Source organism: Phlebotomus papatasi, chromosome 1, assembly GCF_024763615.1.
Source record: "Phlebotomus papatasi isolate M1 chromosome 1, Ppap_2.1, whole genome shotgun sequence".
In the NCBI taxonomy this organism is placed as follows: domain Eukaryota; kingdom Metazoa; phylum Arthropoda; class Insecta; order Diptera; family Psychodidae; genus Phlebotomus; species Phlebotomus papatasi.
Window position 1 is genome coordinate 13,534,226 of NC_077222.1, and position 21,685 is coordinate 13,555,910.

Consider the following 21,685-nt stretch of genomic DNA (forward strand, 5'->3'; position numbering starts at 1 on the left):
GTTTATAAATAAAACAGGTTGAAACAAATTTTATTTCTCATTAACCATGGTGGTTATAACAGAATAACACTTCTTAAAGTTATCTTTAAACCTTAAGCGAATAGCGCAAATCTCTCAAGAGGGATCACCTTGTTTCTCTTAGCATTTCTTGAGAAAGATACTAATAAAATTTAAAAGAATATGTACGTATAGTTACAGTTATGCTCTATTTCATTTGAATAATAGGGGAGGCTGGGCAGATTTAGGCACGCATGAAATTACACAGTGAGATGTTATAGCCTGCCGTAGAACGAATATTGAAGAAACCACTACTTATTTGAAGAAAACACATCCCTTCCTATTCATTCAAATATTTATCACCCTGTTACAAACATTTTTCTTACAAATTATACACAAAGAAAAATTTCATTTACTGGCTAATTCTGCCCTGGTTTCCTCTAATCACAATTTTTGTTGATTGCATATTTGTATATTACTTCATGAAACAAGCTTTCTATCATATTATTTCATTCGCCTACTCAACGCTACGACGGCGGTGGACGCGACACCACAAAATCTGAAAATTTCGCATTTTGTTCTCAAAGCATAAATCACAGATTCGTCGCAGCTTTTTACACCATTAAATTTAAAAAAAAAAATAGAACGTATACCGTGAGACCTGGCTCTTTATATCTACTATCCATCTTAAACTATTTAGATCACATCTTTGAGAATAAAATTACTAAAATGACGAATTAAAAAAAACTAAACAACAACAAAAAAAGAAACCGTTAAAAATTAAATATGGTCAATGAAACCATTTGGTCACAGTGAGAGGGAACTTATTGAACCCGAGCTAGAACGGATATATTACTCATAGACGGCTCTCGTGTTGAAGGCTTTTCATGGGGTTAGACACTACTGTAGGAGTCAGTTCTTCTACAACAGGCCTAAAATAGTTATTTTTGAAAGTGTGTGCCATTTATCTCCATGGCAGAATGAATGGAACGGAAATGCGATATCGGAAGGAAGTCAGACTTGGTTTGATCGTTCATACTCCGGGAACATGAATCTCCATATCCTGGGCCATAGGAGTGGAGACTTAGGGCTCAAGACAACGCTTGGACTTCAGCCGATACACTTCTGTACTGCAGACTGACGTTGTTCCCATAGTTTGTTGGACACTGCTAGTTATGAAAGAAAAATACAGATGTTTTCGGAAGATCGGGCCGCGATTGTTTCAGTATCCATATTTGATATTACAGAATCGATATTACAGAGACTTGAGGTTGAACTAGATTCCTACTAGCCCTATTAAGGATACTAGATACCGGAAACAAAGGAATTGTATAGGCAATGAAGAAGCAAACCATCTCGTTTTTGCGGAGACTGAGATCGACTTAAATTGACCTCAAAAAGAGTTATAGCCTCTACTTGTAAAACGTAAGCCTACATAATATAATTAACTAGGTGTGGATTTCGAAAATCGTCGGGGATTTTGCAAAATTTGTTTTTAATCCAGCCACTGATGAAGACTTGGAAACGGAGTCGAATGCTCTGGAAAAAGTTTTTCAGTTTTCCCTGAGTGAATTAGATTCTCCGACGATTTCTGGAATCTCCACCTAGTTCAAGCCTCTACACATTAGAGGAATCCTTGTTTATATTGAAGAGTTTTTTCTACTTAAACCTAGGCAATTTGCTTCAATAATAATAATAATAATAATATAATAATGCTGGCAGAACATTCCATAAAGGAACAAAGCCTTCCCGCAAGGGGATTTCTAGACATTCATTATTATTTTTCCCTGTACGGGATGAGATTGTCAGTCCCATGCCCCGTGGAATCAAGTGCAGTTCCTGGTGACCTAAAGGGGATTTGAACTCGGGATACTTGCATCATAGAGCGAGTGCTCTACCACTTGACCCATTGAGTGCCCAATTTGCTTCAATAAGGACATAAATTTCTTGTGTAGAGACCATTACTCGTATTACAACCGACGTGTTTGATGGAATTTATTCGGAGTAGTTTAGCATGACAAAACCCTACCTTTATTAGGCTCTTCTTTACGCCCAAACTTTTTACTTTTGTAGATTACAGACCTCCCCATTCTTAAATCTGAATCTAATTCACCATAAACCTGGGAGGAGTTGGAGCTATTTTGAATTTTGGTGCAACTTTAAACTTTGGGATTACATTGATATACATTTTTTCGCATATTTTTAAAGGAAACTGGGCTTTAGAATAAAGTACTATAGAAAAGAATTCTAGAACAGAAATAAATTATGGTAAGGTCCAATTTTCTCTAGAAATATGTGAATAAAATGTACATCAGTGTAGCTACACAGCATAAAAAAGCCCCACCTCCCCCTATCTGGGATTATTTTATTGGTCATTTTAGCTTGATTTCAATTCAATTTTTTAATTTTTTACGAAAAGTGAAGGTAGCTGTCAGATAGTGTCGAATGAACACCTCTTTGACAGGGAACCTCTATTGACACTTTTGTCAAAATATTCAAGTTTATTTAATGTGTCTAATAAAATGTAAGTAATATGGCCTTTCATCATTAATCTATACGTTTTACGATAAGGATAAGTGTTCAAATTTCGTATTTTAAATGGTACAGAGTAGGGTGTCAATAGGTCCTGACACGAGTTCATCTTCCGTTGACAACGCCTTATTTTCAGCAAATTGTTCGCTGAGACTCGTTTCTCCATGACTTTGCATGGCCTTTTTTTAGATCTCATGATAGTCCTTCCATTGGATGGACATTACAATGAGGTCTGCCTTGGTCTTGGATCCCGGAGGTGCAGCAATGATAGGCGACCTCCTCTTTGGAGGAGGAATAACTGCAGCAGTGGCGTATGATGCGCCTGAGGGATCATCAGTCGTGGCGTACTAGGGCCCCCAGGGAGTTGTGAGAGGTTCCTGCACTGAGAAAAAAAGAGGACGCGATAAACTTTTTTTCCTCATAACTTTAACACTTTTTAGGAGTAAAAATATATCAAAATCAACATTTTTTAATGTTAATTTTACACCTTTTTAAGGGTAAAATTAACATGAAAAAGGGTAACTTTAACCCCCAATACACCTAAAAAGGGTAATATTTACACAGATTTTGGATCAATACTGTAGGGTAAAATTAACATTTCCGGAATGTTATTTTAACTTTTTCGGATTTCTCTCAGTGTGGGGAACTGCGGGGAGTATCGAGGGAGTATGGAGTAGTATCAAAGGAATTCTGCGGGACACCATTATCATAAACAAATCAAATAGGATTATGAGGTGTTACTTGCTCTTGATTTCCCCATCCCCATTCCACACACAGGAACACCTTTACCCTGTGTGGGCATCATTGGCATAAATGGGCCATTGAAGCCCTGGAACGGATGCATTTATTCTTACAATTTCTTGATCTTGCGCTTCTTAAAATATGCACGCTTTCGGCTTAAGACTCCGTGACTTATCTGATGTTACTTAGGGGAAGGCTTTGAGACTTCGCACACATTCTGGCTTTGAACCAAGGTTAAATCACACATTTCGTAAAAAAAATTGATCAAATTCATTGAACAAATTCAAATGAACATTCGAAAAATTATGAAACGTTCGAAGTCAGAATATGTTCAGTGCGAAACCTCAAAACCTTCATCTACTCAGTTTTGCAAATTCGCTTTGTAATTTATCAATTGTGAACCCTATCTCTATCCTTAAAGAATGATCAATGCATGTTTAGAAATCTCTCTTTGCGGCAAAGTTTAGTCACAGGATCTACAATTTATTAATGGTTTCCTTACATGGTAAAGTCTCAAATTCTTCTGATTGCGGTGAACTCTAAAATCGCGAGTTCATGACCTACATTGCTCCATAAAAGCTTCAGAAAGGTATCTCAATTAAGTTAAATATTGAATTTCAACCAACGGAAGCTCTTTCTAAAATGTCACTTGATTCTGCCTTCAGAGCTTCTGGATAGATTTCCATCATCCCACATGCCAAATTAAACTACGTAAAAAACATATCATGTTCACATGTGATGAAATTCAAGCCGACAGTGAAGAGATGGGAAATGTATGCCTAAAAAAAATGGAAGATGGAGCCCATAAAAATAAGTGAATTCGCTCTTTCTTTTGGCATTGTTACCACAAAATATTGCCACTGAAGTTATTCTTATCCGAGACGATGGCATGTAAAAAAAAATGCTGAAATTTAATTGAATTTGTTTTCTCGGGGAAGATAAACTTTAGGCAGACGAAGGGAGAAGTAATAGATAAATGTCAGAAATGTTTAATGAAATTATTTAGACGTCAAATAGAATTCTAATTTTATCTCTCTGCCGGGATCGATACATTGTGCCTTGTAGATCCTCGGAGGAGCTGTATTAACCGGCATCCCTCCTGGGATGTTTTGGGGGTGGATGGGGGGGAGTGGGTTGGATTCGGTGTGTCTGAAAATATCTAACGAGATGAAACAGCGGCAACATAATTTCCTTCGTCATTGACAGAAAAGGAACAACACAAACTTGAGGAATTCCTCTCTGTGGGAGACGATGGCAATTGTAGCGTTATTTCAGCTCTATTTGGAAAACATATTTTTTTGTGGAATCTTCAGGAAATCTGCTGAAAAAAAAGCCTCCCGCAGGAAAAACAGCATTGCATATAGGCCTTTGAAACGTGAAAAGGAGGGCCCCTTGGTACACAGTGAGAAAAAAAAACGAGAAAGACCAAAGTTGGGCTTCCATTGAAAAAGTTTTCATTTAATTTGCAAAACAATTTCACTGAATGTGCCTTTTTATTCATGGTTTGTTGGCAAAAGACGAAGAAGAATGGCAGGGTGCAAAAAAAAAAGTACACAAACTTTTATATCATTCAACAAACGCATTCAATTCTCCAACATTGTGCACAATCCCATAATATTTTACGATGCTACCCATTTGGTTGAAGGATATGAAATGTGTAAATATTTTTTGGATAGAAGCTCGGTTTTTTTTGGGGATGGCAAATAACTCCTTCCACTTGGCTTCTATTAAAATTTCCCTATTTTCACTTCTTTATCTGGGCATAATAGGGACTTTCGTGTGAAATTATTTATCATTTTACTCACCAAATTTAACCACAATCATCCAAAAAGCTTCTTTGGCCATTTATAACTCTTATGCTCTCCCTTACTGTAGCTTATTACGTTAAAAAACCACCCCTAAAATGTACTACCTTTTGCTTACAATTTACCGTCAGAAATAAGAATAATATACCCATCGCAAAAGCTCAACGAAACGTCAGCTTTTACCACCAAAGCTTCCTCAGAAGCACAAATACATATAGTGAAGAATTATTCAAACAGACATTCTTTTGCCATTTCCACCAGAATTTTCACACACAAACTGACAAAAATTTTCCTTCTAATCCAAATTTACTACCCATCTCCGTCACAGATCAATCACAGAGCATTTTGGAGTAAATTCGTCAGCCCTTTATCTCATTTTCAGGTTCATTCTTGTTACCAGTTTTGATGACATGACACCGACTTAAGCCTCTGAGCGATTTTCATGATATAAATGTGCACCAAAAAGGATCAAAAGCATCTCCGGTACGAGATTCTGCACAGATTGAATTTTTTTTATATTCCCTTGTATGCAACGTGAAATTGTCTCTTGAGGAAATTTACCCAGAATTATTACGATAAGGCTTTAATCAAACTTCAATGCAACTTCCGGAAAAGCAAGAAAAGCTTCAGGAATTAGTGCACATGATAACATGTCAACATGACAAAGACTTATTTTGGCGCAAGAACAACAAATGAAATTTTAATGACGATGTATTGCTCCTTGAATTAGGAATCTTACAAGCAGTAATATTTTGACCAGGTTGCCCCTATAAGCTTCACAATTGAAGCATAAGACAGAGCATATAATAATTATTAGGTACACGAGCGATTCTAAAAGGGAAATATAGTGGTAAATATTCAGGATGGATGGTATTCTAGTTTCTAAGGATGTGGGCTAAGGCCGGTCAAGTCTTCAATAAACTAAAAGTCTATACTAGGATACCAACACGGCTTAACAAAGAAGCTAACCTTGAAGAAACTGAAGAACAGATATGGTAAAGAAAAATGCTCTTTAATTTGCCTAAAATATAGGCTCTAAACAAATTTTTGATATTCTTTATATCGCACTTCAGCGATTTGAGTGAAATTTTGAGAATTTTTCGATTTTTAGATTACTACAGAATTAGGGCAAAATCTCATTGACAGTAAAATTCTCACCGAATTTCGTTAATTTACGCTTTTTCATTGCAATTCATACGCAAATTCTCGATTACCGTATTACCTTATCTCATACTCGGTGGCACTAGGTGAAAATAGTACAAAAAAATTGAACAAATAAAACGAAAATGCGATAAACGGTGAGCAAAACAAACTGTTAGTACAGTTTTTTTTTGTTCACCATTTATCGAATTTTCGTTGTACTTCAATTTTCTTATATTATTTTCACCTAGTGCCACCGAATATGAGATAAGGTAATACGGTAATCGAGAATTTGCGTAAGAATTGCAATGAAAATGCATAAATTCTGCCTTTACACAGAGAATTTTGTGCACGTTTAAAATCCAGTTTTATCTCAAAAGGTATTCATGGTATGCAATGAAGGTTTTCCATTATTTTAGATTTTCCAAACCCCTCTTTTCTGTATTAGTGACGTTTATAAGATGTTCTTAAAAGGATTAGTAAAAGATTGGCACTTTTGCATCAATTAATTTTAATAAAAATAATTTAAATAAAAATTTTGAATGAATAAACGAAACATACCTTAAGAACAAGATAATTAGTAGAATGTTTTAGTCGCTTTCGAAAATCAATTTTTTAAAACCGGTTTTATGAATCTATTTTTAAAATGGTGCTTCTCGGTGTTTTTTGTATTTTAATCACGAATTCCGATATCCTATATAACATATTAAGCGAGAAATAATGTAATTCGTACATATAGGGTAATTTGTCCAAACTCAGACTGATAAACGGCGTAATTTGAAAAAAAAGTCTCGTTAAACGGGCAAATGGACCTTGTTCAAATTTTGTCAAAAGGATGTTGTTTACCAATTTTAAAAACTTTTTCTCATATTTTAAAAAGAAAGATAAGGCAAAGCGTCCCAGCTTTTCGAAGTACCCGAACTCATGTGATACCGCTTACCGCTTCACTAACGATAAAATTAGTGGATAAATTTAAAAATCACTCCCAAATAATAAATTGTTTAAAAAAGTACTTTTTAGAACATTTTTGCATGAGTAACAAGCTTTCGACAAATAAAAAGTAAATACGAGAAAGATAAATAATTTACGAGTACTACCAACTCCTGATGCAGTCGGGTTGACAGTTTCAAGATCTTTCAAAAAAATCCAAATTTAAGCAAATCGCTTAAAAAATAGGCCATCCAAAGTGGTTAAACTTTGATCTTCGAAAATTCGATAGCGAAATGGTTTCGAACATAGGTGTCCAAGGATGAAATATTCGCCCTGGCTACCTCTGTCTAAAACATATTCGAAAATGAAAGAAATTCTAGGAGCCGTTTTCGAAATAAACCAAAAAACATGGTTTTGGAGGGTAAACTGTCCTAGATAATGTTGACTCAAGGAGGGAGAGGTCGTCGAAGACCGGAAATCGATATTTCTTACCGTTTAGCCTCTACCCGTTTCACAAATAGAAAAAGTGGATTATATAACTCCTCTCTCTTTGAGTTCGAACAGTAACATACCCCTTTGAATAACTTTAAAAAAAGTTGGCCGCCGATTTGATAAAACTTTTCTGATGAACATGATCCAGCTGGGAAATTTTATCCGAAATTTAAAGAATGATTCATTATTAACTTAAACAAAAAGAATTTTCAATGAAAACTAATCAATTTTCATGAAAAACATCGAAGGGAAACCCTCTGCACTTCACCAGAAATCACAAGACTGCTAGAAGCACAAGTAATCTGTCATATTTTTGTAAGACTCTTTTCACACTGATTTTCTACAACACAATTTAAATTCAAATTATACCTAAAATTTAACGGTTCTTGTGTTAATACATCCTAAAATGAATAACTATTTAAAAGCAAAATAAATTCATTGACTATTCGAAGATTAAATCCATAATTGTAATTAATTTAACTGCTTGGCCGAAATTATACTCAAAGTGGCCGAAATATGAAGCTGGCCGAAATTCGGCACACTTACCCTATAGCTCGTAAAATCGCCAAAATAGATCAAACAACTGAGTAGGGTAAGTGTGCCAAATTTCGGCATAGTTGCACGCAAGCGACAGAGTCTCAAGTTTGAAATGTAATATTTTTAATAAAAATTGAATGTTTTTGTTACTCTTTTATAAGGAGTGTTGTTTGGAACCTTGTAGACAGTTTATCATCTTTATTTTCTCCAAAATCATACTTAATACATTTTAAAATGAATAAAAATGTAGACATAGCATTGATGGCCTATTTCGGCCACCTTCATTCTCATAGTTCCTTGCAGAATTCTTTCAATGTCTTTTTCAGATCATCTTGCTCGTCGAAGCGACATTTTTTGTTTTTTTTTGCATTGTACAATCTCAAGAGAATGCAAAAACTAAAAATTCATGGAAATTAGAGGAACAAAAAATATGGCCGAAATTGCAAGCTGGCCGGAATTTCGCACACTTCCCCTAAGTGATATTGTAACACCATTACGTTCGGTGGTATCACACTTCTACAGGGCAACAAAAAGTCGTTAAATTTGGATGTGCTACGCCCCTGCTATATTCTCTATACCTGGGATGCATCCGATTTTCTCTTCATCGGATCGACGGTAATGGCATACCTGAGCTGTATTAAGACAATGTGGGAAAAGAGGAAAATTGGGTGGATGAATGGTTTCGGTTCAAAAACGCATCGTTGCAATTGAGATGACAATAATATGTTACTACGCATTGCCGATATTTGTCAAAACATTTGCCTGCCAAAAGAAATTAGAGAAGTTGTGTCATACGACTAAACTTTCCCAAGTAGCAATTAAAAGGAATATTACTGTCGGATGTATGTATTCTAGATTCCAAAAACGAGTCCTATGACGGTTGTCAGAGGGTCGGATTACGGAAAGTGGGGAATAATATGTCGGTAATTATGTAAGTCATTTGGCGTCAGAATAACTCTGAAAATAACCTGCCGACGACTCAAATATGACGCGTAATTTTTATATCTATCCGATGACTCAAAAATTGTCTACCGAGTGTTGGACTTCTCTTCGGGATATGAAATAAAAAATATCTGCACAATTATTAGTCGTCTTTAGCAATTTTTATGACTGAAATGTCATGTCGGAGTTAAGTAACTTAATATCACAATTTCTCATCATCATCTTACATAAAATACTCTATAAATCATTAAATGTATCTGAAAAATATATGAAATTGACCGTTTCCGAAAGAAAATTGCTCAATTTTCATAAAAATTACAATCCCGAATGAAAATACTGAAAAAAACATAATTTGCAATAAATAAAATCGGAATTAATTATTTAAATCTAAAATTTATTATACTTGGCTCAGGAACTTGCTTCAATGTGCTGAGTTAATATTTGGTATGCATTTTGGTTTAAATAAATACTTAATAGAAATATTCAATTAATTTTATACATCGTGATACAGTCCCTGAATTCCGTTCGCCATGACACGACAGAAAGCATGAGCCGAGGTGTTTGGACAATATACAATAATTGTTATATTGATTTTTAATTCGTTTTAGAACGTTTCACACTGAATTGATTGATCAGAATTTCTCTAAAAAGTTATTTAATATAGAACTCCAATCTTTTCTATTGAGTGTAGAAAGAATAAGCTCTAGACGATAGCAGAAAACAAGAAATTGTGTATATTGTACAAAGACCTTGAGCGAAAGTTGTGGACGTCAAATTCATAGTCACTGACATTAGCGCTTTGTCGTCAGAAGGAATCATGCCGTTCATTATTGTTAAAACAATTGAGGACAATCTTCCATACATCACGGCTTGCCCAGACACCTGGGAAGACCGTGGTACGTTGTACTGGCCACGAGAATGTCTGAACATCGAAAAGTTGCGGAGCAACGAAAAAATGAAGCCTCGTAAGTTGTTAACCTCACTTTTTATAATCCAAGAATTGAAATGTATTGTTTTTTTGTAGAAAAATCATGGATGAGGCTAAATTGCGAGGTGAAAAAGAGGAACATTGCCACTTACGGGGAGGCAATTAAGTATGAAATTGCCCTGAGCAATGTTGAAACGGACAGTGAGCAGGAAGTCCTTCAAGACCGGAAGGGAAGACAGCATACCAAAGTCTACCCTGTTAGTTCACAAGGTATACATCAAAACTCGCAGGATTTTAATTACTTGCTTACAATACCTGAGGAACGTCACGATAAGCATTCTCCAGAAAGACAAAATCGTTACCAGATGATGATTGCAAGTACCGCAAGTGATCTTGGTCCTGCCGTGACTCCAACTCAAATTGCAAGAGAAGACCCTGTTCAGGTATGTGCAGAAGGAATAGACGAGGCAATTTCTGTCCAAGAGTTACCGCGTCTTCAATGTGAAAATTGTTTGGTCCTTTCCAATGAGATAAATAATATGAAAGCAAAGTACGATCTGCTGTCCCTTCTTCCGGGAATAAACGTGAAGTTAGACAGGATATTGGAGCAGCAGGAGAGAAATGATTGTACCACAACAGCAACTATGCGCAAGAAGGGAGCATCTAAGATAAATATCTTTCCAATTGCAAGTATTGAAGTTTTCGACGATTTTGAGACAAAACTTTCTGATGAGTCGTACAGAGAGCAATTCATTTACCAGATGTCCTCCATCGGAGGCACTTCAGGCAATCGAGATGGGATTAAAATTGCGTATCGATTGGTTGATGAAATTTTCACAAGGGAGTTGTTGAAATATTATTCTTGGACAGGCACAAAAACTAAATATGAAAAGAAGCAGTTCTCTGCCTATAATCGCTTCCTCCAGGCATTTTATGACATTGTCAAACTTGCTGACGACAAATATTCTACCACAGAAAACGAAAAATTCTTCAAAGAGAAAATTCTGAAACACAGTTTGGCCAGATCCAAGCAGAAGAATAAGTAAAATGTATTTAAAGCAACACAATCACCATAATATCTCTTACATTGATGAAGTGCAGATAAATGAATTAGCGAAAAACTCAACGTCTGTTACAAAAATTTATTTCTTCACTTAAAAGCTAGTTAATATAAGTATGCAAGAGAGGAAAAAAAATTATTTCATTTCCATCCTGAATTGAAAAGAGCTTGCATTTCAAATCCTGAATTTTGTACAAACTTTGTTTTTCATGAATTATATATTTAGTGGAATAAATATTTAAGAAAGATGATTTTATTGGCTTTTCAAAATAATCTACGCATCTTCCAATCTCTGTACCATAAATATAAACCTCTCCATTGTTCTTAGTTGCATTTATCATCTCAACAATTTTGTTGCGCTTTGTTAAGAACCATTTGTTTTTTGAGTCGTTCTTTAAACAGAAATCGTGAGTTACAAGAACGCAGCTGAATGATCCATCACATTCCGAAAGCTCGTGATCCTCAGATGTTTTTCCTTTTAGCAGTGGATAAGTCAGTTCTTGTACGATTACATTTTGTTGCTGAGACTTTTCAGTTACTCTCCTTGCTGCTTGTGCCAGTGGCCTGTTTCCACTCCTTATTGTTCGCTTAATTTGATGAAGATAATTCTCAAATGGATAGGATGATATCTTATCCAATGAGCCATGATGTCTAACATCATCTACGAGATGAGTAAGGCCATGTAGGTTGCTTCCAATTGAATCTATTCCATAAAGGTTTATATAAGTCTCAATAAATTCGTTAAATAATACTTCTGCAACACCAAGCATACTTTTGTAATGATCTGAGGTACAGATCGTTACTGCACAGAAGAGTAACATAAAGTTAAAGTACCCATCGTTTGGCAAAAGCTTCCGTAAAATCACCGGACCCATATACAAAATAAATGTACGGAATTCGGTTCCTTTCCAATTTTTAAGATGTGTGAGAGGTCTAGCGCGTCTGTGAATTTCGGATGGCATTGTAGAGTTTATTCGCTGTAGAAAGGCAGACATCGTTTGAATATCTCTACCTGAAAACTTTGTGTTGTAATTCGTATTCGTGAACACCCAAGTGAACAACATTTTCTTCATTACACCTAAATCGATTAGATGAAGTGAATCGGCAATGGGAAAATCTCGCACCATATCAATTTTAATACGTTCAAATTCTGATGTTTCTCTATGATGATTATCATCCCTTTTTGCACGGAAACTTTCATCTGTCCTTTTCCGGACATTAGATCTGACAAATGACATGTGCCTTTCTTGCTTGTAGTAAATTCCCTCAATTTCACATTTGCCACAGCCATGTGAATGATTGAAATACACTGTCCCTGAAAATTGTCAATTCACAGGAAAATACATTAAATAATATAATAAGAAAACGAATTATACAAAATATGAACACTAAGTAGCACAATAAGAAAAAAAAACTATTTAAGAAGATATTTGCCACAAAAAGCAAAAAACCTAATTTGATTCACAATCCAACAGCGGAATTTATTAAGAAATCTCACCTTTAATAAATGCTCTCGCCGGTGAATCGCAGATAACACATTTTACTTTAATTGACAGGGTGAATCCGTTCACAATCAATCCGTTCTCCATAAGATCTCTTAACTCATCTATAAATTGCTTAAGAAACTGCGAGCTGTTTTCTGGTTTCTTATCACCACAATAAATGTCAACAACTTCTGGAGGAAATTCAGGATTTTCCTCAACCATATAAAGTATTGGCCAAAAGTCTATTTTAGAACTACGGTAGATTTGCACACCGTCAACATGAATCTTCAAGGAGATCTGCGTATCCTCCTTCATGTGAATAAATTGCCTTTTCAAGTTGATCCCCAAGCCGTTGTACCAGAATTCTCCATCTGAGCCCATAGAGGTTATATTTACATTTTGCGGAGACTGCAGTAGTGTCCTATTATCCCGCGGAAGATATTTGAAGCATTTATGTGTTCTTAGCAATGTGAGAAGTTGATTTATTGAAGCACCAGTCTCATTGTGGTCAATTGCCCAAGCCTTCAGTCCTTCTTCAAAATATGCTTCATCTTGATCCGTTGTGTCTCCAACCTCCTCATCTGAACGTTCTTCAACTGAGTCATTGAAGTGGTCTATAATGAAAATAAAGCAATAAACTCACTTTCAAGAACAAAATTAGTACGTACCATTGTTGCTTTGATTTATTCCATCAGGAACTGCGCGATATTCCTCATTTTTCTTGAGTCCTGAATGCCTTGTATCCTCTACAGAAAGTTTCTTCAACTTTCTATAGTATGTTGATGAATATTTAAATGGTCTTTTGCTCATTTTCAGGGTTTTATTTGGAGATGGATACCACAAGACGTCAATTTCACTTTGTCAATAAATATTACTAAAAATAACTGTAATACAACACTGATGAACTAGGAGTCGTATAACTCGTATTAAAGTAGTTGTGCTGACGGAGTTCTGACGCGTTAGATGACAGTAAGCCAAATGACGAACATATTGAGTAATATTATTTTTTTCCTAATGAAGTAATATTTTCACTGTAATCCGACGAAAGTATTACATACATTTAATAACTTCAATTCAGAGTAATTTTTTGACTATATTTTGACCTCAGGAGAGCAGTCATTTTTGAGTCAGAGTAATATTTTGCGGATTGGGTTAATTGTAAAGACCGTATAAATTCTCACGATAATAAATAGGAAAATTTAGTCCATGCAGTTTATTAGAAACTAAATTAAAGGTTGCTCATCTAAACGCTCCTAGATATTTTCTACTAAATTTTCAATGTGTTTTCTCTGCTGTAGAGTACCATATTCTGTTCTACCAACATTTTGAGAGACATTTATAATTAGTGTGAGCGAAGTTGTTTGTTAGAGGCAAAATAAGGTAACTGGCATCGGTCAGTTGGGGTGAATTTTGAAATTATCTCCCAAGCATAAAATGTGATATCATTGTGAGAAGCATGGAAAGGATAATTAAAGTCTGCTTGGGAGGTTTGAATGAGAAAGATAAATGCTCGTAGGTGCTTCTAACACTCCATGTGCTTTTGTTAGGTCTGCAAAACTATGTGAGCATGCTGCAACGAGCGAGAGGTAAAAGTTTACCGAGAAGCTTCTCATTTTACATTTTCCGCGTTTTAACAACATAATCTTCCAGTTCACTTTTTTTCCACCCTTTTCCAACCCCATCTCTGTGCCATTTAACTGCACACACGACAATCATTGGAAGACCTAAAATATGAAGAATATTACTATTTCTTTCTGCTTCCAACTGCAAGTTTAATTACACCACTCTTCCATTCAGACAGTTTGCTGATTCTATTCTTGCTTCTACGTTAAGCCACTGAAAATATTCCAAAATGTTATTGCATGTAAAAATTTCTCATAACTTCCTTTGTTTTTAAAGTTACCTACTGAAATTTTTATAAGTGATCCAATTTTCCCTTGGAAATAGTAGAATAAATCATTAATAATGTATAGGAGCTTTGTGCAATTCCTAAGGACGTAAAATTTAATTTTTATGCATTTTAAGATCTTTATATTACTAAACCGGGACAAGTTTAATGTTAACAAAAATCATTAACTTCGTGAAACTACTCGTTTGACTTGAAATTAACTTCAGCAATTTATAAAATTGCAAAAACGTAAAATATATGTAATTGTTTTCTAGTATTTTCATGGTGCATAAGACTGAATGAATTCGAAAATGATTCTAATAATTTTCTGTAAATTTTATGTAGTAGTTTAACACAGATCCAAAAATAGTATAAAGCCCTAGACACACTTACAACTTACGTTGAGAGACGGCTTAACGTAATTATAATCAAAATGATGATTTGACTTAATTCCTACACTACTGAGAGAAATCCGAAAAAGTTAAAATAGCATTCCAGAAATGTTAATTTTACCCTGCATTATTGATCTGAAATCGGTGTAAATATTATGCTTTTTAGGTGTATTATGGGTTAAAGTTACCCTTTCTCATGTTAATTTTACACTTAAAAAGGTGTAAAATTAACATTAAAAAATGTTGATATATTTTTACACCTAAAAAGTGTTAAAGTTATGAGGAAAAAAAGTTAATCACACCCTCCTTTTTTTCTCAGTGTATCAATTTCCCATTAACTCAGCCGTTTCTCTGCTTAAATCGAGAGACGAATTAGTCAGAAACTGATGGAAATGTTATCTGATCACTATTTTAATTATTACTATTTAAGGCCGTCTCTCAACTTAAGTAGCAAGTGTGTCTAGGGCATAATTGTTTAAAATATTCGTTGTGAAAATTTAGCAAATTTATAATAACGTCATATTGCAAAATGGCTCATCAAAGTGACTACATTTTAAGTTACAAAGTTATTTTCTTTGATAAGAAATTTAGGGAATGTACTTGTAAATTGGGACAGGGCGGAAGGATAAATGTCTTAAGTTTGAAATGCATTATTCAACTTTTTTGTTACTTTCTTTTCAGAAGTGTTATTTGCATCCTTGGCAAAAAGTTTATTATATTTGCTTTCTGTAAAAATATTCTTAATACGTTTAAAAATAAATAAAAATGTAGACATGGATGTGACGGTAATTTTGGATACCTTGCTTATAATTTTGGACAACTAGTCCACCTCAATAGGCTGCTCATTGTTGTTCATTCAAAGAACTTAATTTACTAAGTCATCTTCCTATTTATGAGCAGACGTCGTAGGATGTCCCACGGAACCCGGAAACTTCTTAATTATTGAATAGAGTTGACATCAGCAAACTGAATATCCAACAAAACAATTTTAATTAAAATAAATATTTATATAGAATACATTATTCATTAAGTATTTAAGAATATTCCATGATTTCAATCAATTTATTTGTGGTGTCCCAAATTGCCCTCAAGGTGTCCGAAATTACAAGCAGTTCCTCTATCTAAAATTTGGATTAAAAAAACATCTGTTTGGCTTTAAATATTTGTTGGCAAAAACAACGATTTTATATGGTTTTATATGAAAGGAAGACTTAATTAAATCAATTAGAAAAAATCCAAAATTTAATCAGAGTAAAGCTCTCAAAAGGTGGAAAGGGAATGATAGCGTACATACAATAAAAGGTCTAGTGTTGAGGTTGAGACATAAATGTCCTCCCAAAATTTCCCAGCAATGAATAATTTAAAAAAAATCATTTCATTTTGAATTGACGATCCAACCTTCATGGTTGCTTACCCTATAATTTATTTGACAAATGGCAATAATTTTAATTTGTCATACGGTTTTTAATCAATACAATCATTCACAATACGTCCACAAAGTTCCACTGAAGCCACATGAAAATGCAATTTTCAATCTGACAGGAGATAAAATTCATCGTATATTATTTCATACCGCGATTTTGGCATTTTGTCGTTTAATCAATCCTACAGTATGTCTAAATAAAGCTTCTGTGTAAATTGCAATTGTATTTTATAGTGATTTTCTAGTAAAATTACAAAATTCGTCACCACATTTAATCGTTTTCAACAATCACGAAGTATTGGCTAGTATTGGCTACCGTGTCATTCAATTTGTATTTCATGTGTTCCATAAATTGTTGCTGAAATACTCTCATTGGCGATATTTGTATTGATAGTGGTTTAGACTTTATAATTTTAATTTTTTTCAATATATTATTTGTAAAAGTTTTACGTTGAGAAGTTTTGGTTGTGATTCCTTGTGACGAAAAAATTGGATTTATATAAATAGCCGAGATACACACAATAAGGAGGTGTCTATACTAGTTTGAATATTTAAATTTCCTATTTTACATTTGTCTGGCAAGATACCCAATCTTCCTTGAAAAAATAATAATGAGTTGTTAATCAAAACAATCAATCTCTGTCAATTACGCTTTTGACCAAGTATTTTGGAGCATGTCTAGTCTTATTAATTTCTAAGTTTTACAATCAATGGATCCTACTAAAAATATTTAAACTCACGGAATAATACTTGGTTACAATACGTAATTGACTGTGATTGATTATTTTGATTAACAACTCATTATTATTTTTTTAAGGGAAGATTGGGTAACTTGCCAGGAAAATTTCAAAAAGGAAATTAAATTATTCAAACCAGTATAGACAACTACATTTAATGGTTTGTATCTCGGCTAACTATAAAAATTTAACACTCTGTCCCGGCATTATGCACCTGACGGAATTATGCAAGTTTGCCTACCATTGGGAGTCAATTTATGAAATCATTTTTGAAATACGCCTAAATGTATTCTACTCTATGACACGGAAAATTTGAAAATACTTATGCCTTTTTTTTTCAGAATAAAACTTTAATTTATTTTATTAAGGTGAAAATATTAAATATTTTAACAATTTATTGAAGAACTCTGGCCAAAGAGTAGGGGAAAGCATTGATCGTTCACACATACGCTATCTTCGAACACTTCGTATTTCTTCCGTATTCATTTATGAATCTTACCTATGGCTATATATTTCAATAGCTAGTCTTAAATCCCACCTTTCCTGAAAAATTGGAAGTCTAATCCTTTTTTCCTAGTTTCAGGAAGCAAAAATTAAAAACAGGTCAAAAATCGTAATTTTGATGTGTAATACTTCATACGATTTTGCACAATTAATATCACTTTTCTGAAAAACGACTATCACAGGAGGTAGAGGGGTTATTAGGGTTTATATTTATGTAAAAATCGTTTGGGCTGAAGAAGACCGCTTTTGTGGGTGGAAGAAATTTCACAAACTTGACTCACATTCATCGATCGCACAGAGAAGACATTGCTCTTTCGCACATATTTCTGGAAACTTCATTTTAGATGCGATCCCTCATATTCACATCTATTGTAATCTACCAATTTGAACCACCACTAAAAAGTAAAACTTAAAAATCTTAAAGTTGATAAACAAGAAGTGATTTGACTCAAATGGACCGCACTTGAGTAATTTTTAAGCAATTTTGCATTTCTTTTATGTAAAAATATTTTTCAAGCTTGCACAATCTGAATGTGCAATGAAAGAATCACATCTGCAATAAGCTCACACAGTTTACAACTGGTTTTTGAGAATCTTTGACATAACCTCACTTTTGTGTTGTTTTTCACAAAGAAAAAAAATTGTCCGTGAGAGACTATTTTGTGAAAATTTTGGCCTGTTCACCCTCTGAAGCTCAATATCTGTGCTAAATCCCGATTCCTGTAGTTGTAGGGACATAAAAATCTTCAATGAAGCACATTTAAACGTTTTGAGTATGTCCGGCTCCGAAGAGAAATGGTGGAATCTTCTGCGGTCTTCTCGTTTGCAGAGTTTTAGTCATCTTTTAGCTTAAAAAACTTATTGATTAGTGTAAATTTCGTGATATTTGGACTTTTCAAAAAAGCATTCACCAAATTTAGAGGTTCCAGAATGAAATTCTCATGGAATCAAGCGAAAACGTAGTTTTTAATGTCATGAAGACATCTCTTAGAAAAGTCCAAAAAAGTGATATTAAAGCGTTTTATTCCTTATAAAAACAGTTTAATCAAGTAGATTAGAATTGCCTTCAAACAATGATGTACAACTTTTAGTATCCGGTGCAGAATTTAAGGTAAAAATAGGGTGTCCACTGATGACGTCAATCGTGTGCGAAGATGGAAACTTGACTGAACTTTCGCACAAATCGCCATTAAATTTTCATTTTCCTTTAGAGGAAGCTCTGAGGATTTCCTAGAATTATCTGAGGGGGGATTATGAACCTTGTAAGTAAGAGATTTTTTGGCATAGTTGGAGAATCGATACGGTTTGCATGGTAGTCAGAAAAAATCACTGAACTTGAACATCATTTTTGGGTGCGAAACTTCAAAGCCTCCCCCTACTGTTTGTTGATGCATTTCTTTCAAACAGTTGAATCTTTTTGTTCTGACTACTTTTACTCCGCGCGAAATTCGTTCTACGGCCGATTGATTCAAAAGAAATCTCCAGAGGGTAGAGGGAAGTGGGGCACCTTTGAAAGTGGGGCACCTTTGAAATTGAGATTTTTCACCTATTTTTAAATAAAATTGAGCCTCACTCAATTTTATTTAAAAATAGGTGTAACATCGCAATTTCAAAGGTGCCACAGTTTCAAAGCTGCCCCACTTCCCCCTATGCAAATTTTCTCGATGCATAATGCCATTTCGCGCGTTTTTCGGTCCCGAAAATGTGCATAATCCCGGGACTGAGGCTGTATTAAGTAATAGTAAACTTAAATTCTTAATTTTTCAGGAAGAGTATCATGCCTAGGGGGAAGTGGGGTACCTTTGAAAGTGGGGCACCTTTGAAATTGAGATTTTTCACATATTTTTAAATAAAATTGAGCCTAATCGGGATATATTTTACATTCTCATTATGTTTGTGCAGCTAAATTATATCACGATAAGGCTTAATTTTATATAAAAATAGGTGAAAAATACCAATTTCAAAGGTACCCCACTTTCAAAGGTGCCCCACTTCCCCCTATCCCGATCATTCCACTTCTCTTCGAATCTTTAGAAATCCTACACAATTTCCCGCGCCCTTTAAGAAAAGCTTCATGCTTTAATCTTAAGTATAAGTCTACCATTAGAAACATATGTAAGGATCTCTTGAAAATTCTTGAGAAATCCCTCTGATGAAGTGGGTCGATGAGACGAAGATGAACACAACAGTAAAGTCAAATCCAGGGTCACATATATAGCACGAGTTACCGTGCTATGTACACAGTGAAAATATCCCATTCAAGTACCAACCAAGCCATTGAGCTGAAGAAGGACAGAAAAAAAACATGTCAAAGTGCATTAGTGAAGCCAGGGAGAAAACTCCAACTTGCCTTTTCACCCTCCAACAAATGACAGAAAAAAAAGTCTCTGAGTGTCATCTAAATTAAAAAAAAAGTGTTAACATGATGAACTTTGAGCTTTTCGTGATTAAAGTGTTTTGGCCATGTCACTTATAATTACTCCATGCATGCCTAACATCTTCTGAGCTCTCAGCTAAATGATATGGTTCTTTTCTCTGCCAGAAGTGCGCACAGGCGGAACTATTGTAGGTATTATTTCCAGGTATGAGCTACCTGTATGCCAAAAAAAAAAGCATTGAAGAAATGGAAGTTTTTCGGCGCGGGGGCGCTGACACCCGAAAAGCTCTAATATATGAAGTAACACCATTTATCTTTATTTAGGTTTCCAGTTCCGCGCGCTCACAAAAGCTTTTTTTCTCTTCATTCTCTTGCTCTTTCACTCTGCATGTGAAAAGCTCATGTGTCCACATAACCTCAGACCACAGAGTTCCAGTCACATGGGCTGACCACTTTCATTGTATTCCATCCTAAAAGCTCAAACAACCACCGACCTCATTTCACCCTCATCCTCGTCCACCTGGGCTTCTTTGTACCAAACAACCAACCCCCCTCACCCCTTAGACACATTGGGCTTAATTTTGATTTATTAACCTGTTCGCAGATTAATTCCACTCAAATTTATTCAATATAGCAGCACCTCGACCATGTGAACGAGAGCACGACGATAAAGCCAAACTCCAAAAGCCCATGGTAATAGCTCATTCATTTTAGTCTGGGTCACAGCGATTTGCGTGGTTGCATGCGAAAAATTGAGAGGCTTTGCCCACTATTTTTCCTCTTCAGCCATGAGGATTTTTCCACCTTAATAGCCTATAGTTAGCCATTCACGAGACAATACCCTGATGAGCCGACCTATTAAAAACCCAACAGTAACAATTTTTCAACAGACTAATATTTGGATTCATAAAATATGCATTTGAAAAACTAGAATTATTCTATCGTGACAGTTTTAGCAAGGGGTATTAATACCTTATATAGCATATTCAATAGGTTTTTAAATGACATTTTTCTTTTTGATGATTACCAAATTAGTTTAAATGATTGAGGCTTAGTTGAACATGACAGAATGACATCTGACAATGCTGAATTGCAAAAGGCTTTGATTTATCATCTAAATTACCTAGAAATCCAAATACGAAAGCCATAGATGTCTTCTGCAAATATCAAAGGCATATAATTCCATTTAAATTACCACGAACTATAGAACAACAGTAGAGACACAATAACATAGCTAAATATTAGGAATCCATATCCGAAGTACATCGTAATAGTTTTTGGCTTTAGGATTAAGAACAGAATTCCATTGACGATCAAAGGATCTCATCATTTTACCTGAAGGTTATGAATTTTATGAGATGACTCGCAATTTGAGGTATTTAATCGAAAGTCTGTGTATATAGGGTCGAAGGAACACCTATTGACACTTTAAGGCCTTATGTCATGCTCATGACCTAGTGGCACCCTTCCTGTACCATTCGGGATATGAAATCTGGAACACTTACCTTTGTATAGTCTGACACAGGGTAAGGAGGACCATCGTTAAAGCTTTAATTATTACCTGGCTGAAGACATTATTTTAAGCCTTATTGGTAAGATCTTAATGGTATGCCCTATAGGGACTAGATTTATCCACGTGCAATGGCGGACGAATGAAACTGTCAAATGCACCTCCTGCTATAACTTCTGAATATTGCATAAACGGTTAGCTAAAAAAGTACCGATATGTCTCATTTAACCAGTGAGCATTTACCAACCAATATTTATGTCACAGCT

At 34.8% G+C, this 21,685-nt stretch overlaps 3 protein-coding genes across 4 annotated transcripts in view; 2 read left to right on the forward strand and 1 right to left on the reverse strand.

Moving 5' to 3' along the window:
* LOC129800050 (uncharacterized) overlaps nt 1–21,685 on the forward strand; it is a 464,496-nt gene that overhangs the window by 269,729 nt on the left and 173,082 nt on the right. The window lies entirely within an intron of this gene.
* Nucleotides 8,993–12,512, forward strand: LOC129800067 (uncharacterized). Its single transcript, XM_055844442.1, has 2 exons — nt 8,993–10,081; nt 10,141–12,512. The coding sequence occupies exons 1-2, from the start codon at nt 9,934–9,936 to the stop codon at nt 11,088–11,090; spliced, it is 1,098 nt and encodes a 365-aa protein (XP_055700417.1). The 5' UTR covers nt 8,993–9,933; the 3' UTR covers nt 11,091–12,512.
* On the reverse strand, nt 11,206–13,442 carry LOC129800059 (uncharacterized). 2 transcript variants are annotated; one of them, XM_055844433.1, is made up of 3 exons: nt 13,257–13,442; nt 12,603–13,202; nt 11,206–12,419 (listed from the first exon to the last, which is right to left on the reverse strand). In XM_055844433.1, the coding sequence occupies exons 1-3, from the start codon at nt 13,396–13,398 to the stop codon at nt 11,206–11,208; spliced, it is 1,956 nt and encodes a 651-aa protein (XP_055700408.1). In that variant the 5' UTR covers nt 13,399–13,442. The 2 variants fall into 2 exon arrangements, with proteins under 2 accessions (XP_055700408.1, XP_055700409.1); XM_055844434.1 differs by having other exon boundaries at nt 11,304–13,202.

Bases quoted from the DNA above. Each gene is read 5' to 3' on its own strand.
- LOC129800067 (XM_055844442.1), top strand. From the start codon at position 9,934: ATGCCGTTCATTATTGTTAAAACAATTGAGGACAATCTTCCATACATC. The intron at 10,082-10,140 runs GTAAGTTGTTAA...GTTTTTTTGTAG, and splicing joins CAACGAAAAAATGAAGCCTC to AAAAATCATGGATGAGGCTA.
- LOC129800059 (XM_055844433.1), bottom strand. From the start codon at position 13,398: ATGAGCAAAAGACCATTTAAATATTCATCAACATACTATAGAAAGTTG. The intron at 13,203-13,256 runs GTACGTACTAAT...TTTTCATTATAG, and splicing joins AATAAATCAAAGCAACAATG to ACCACTTCAATGACTCAGTT. The intron at 12,420-12,602 runs GTGAGATTTCTT...GACAATTTTCAG, and splicing joins GGCGAGAGCATTTATTAAAG to GGACAGTGTATTTCAATCAT.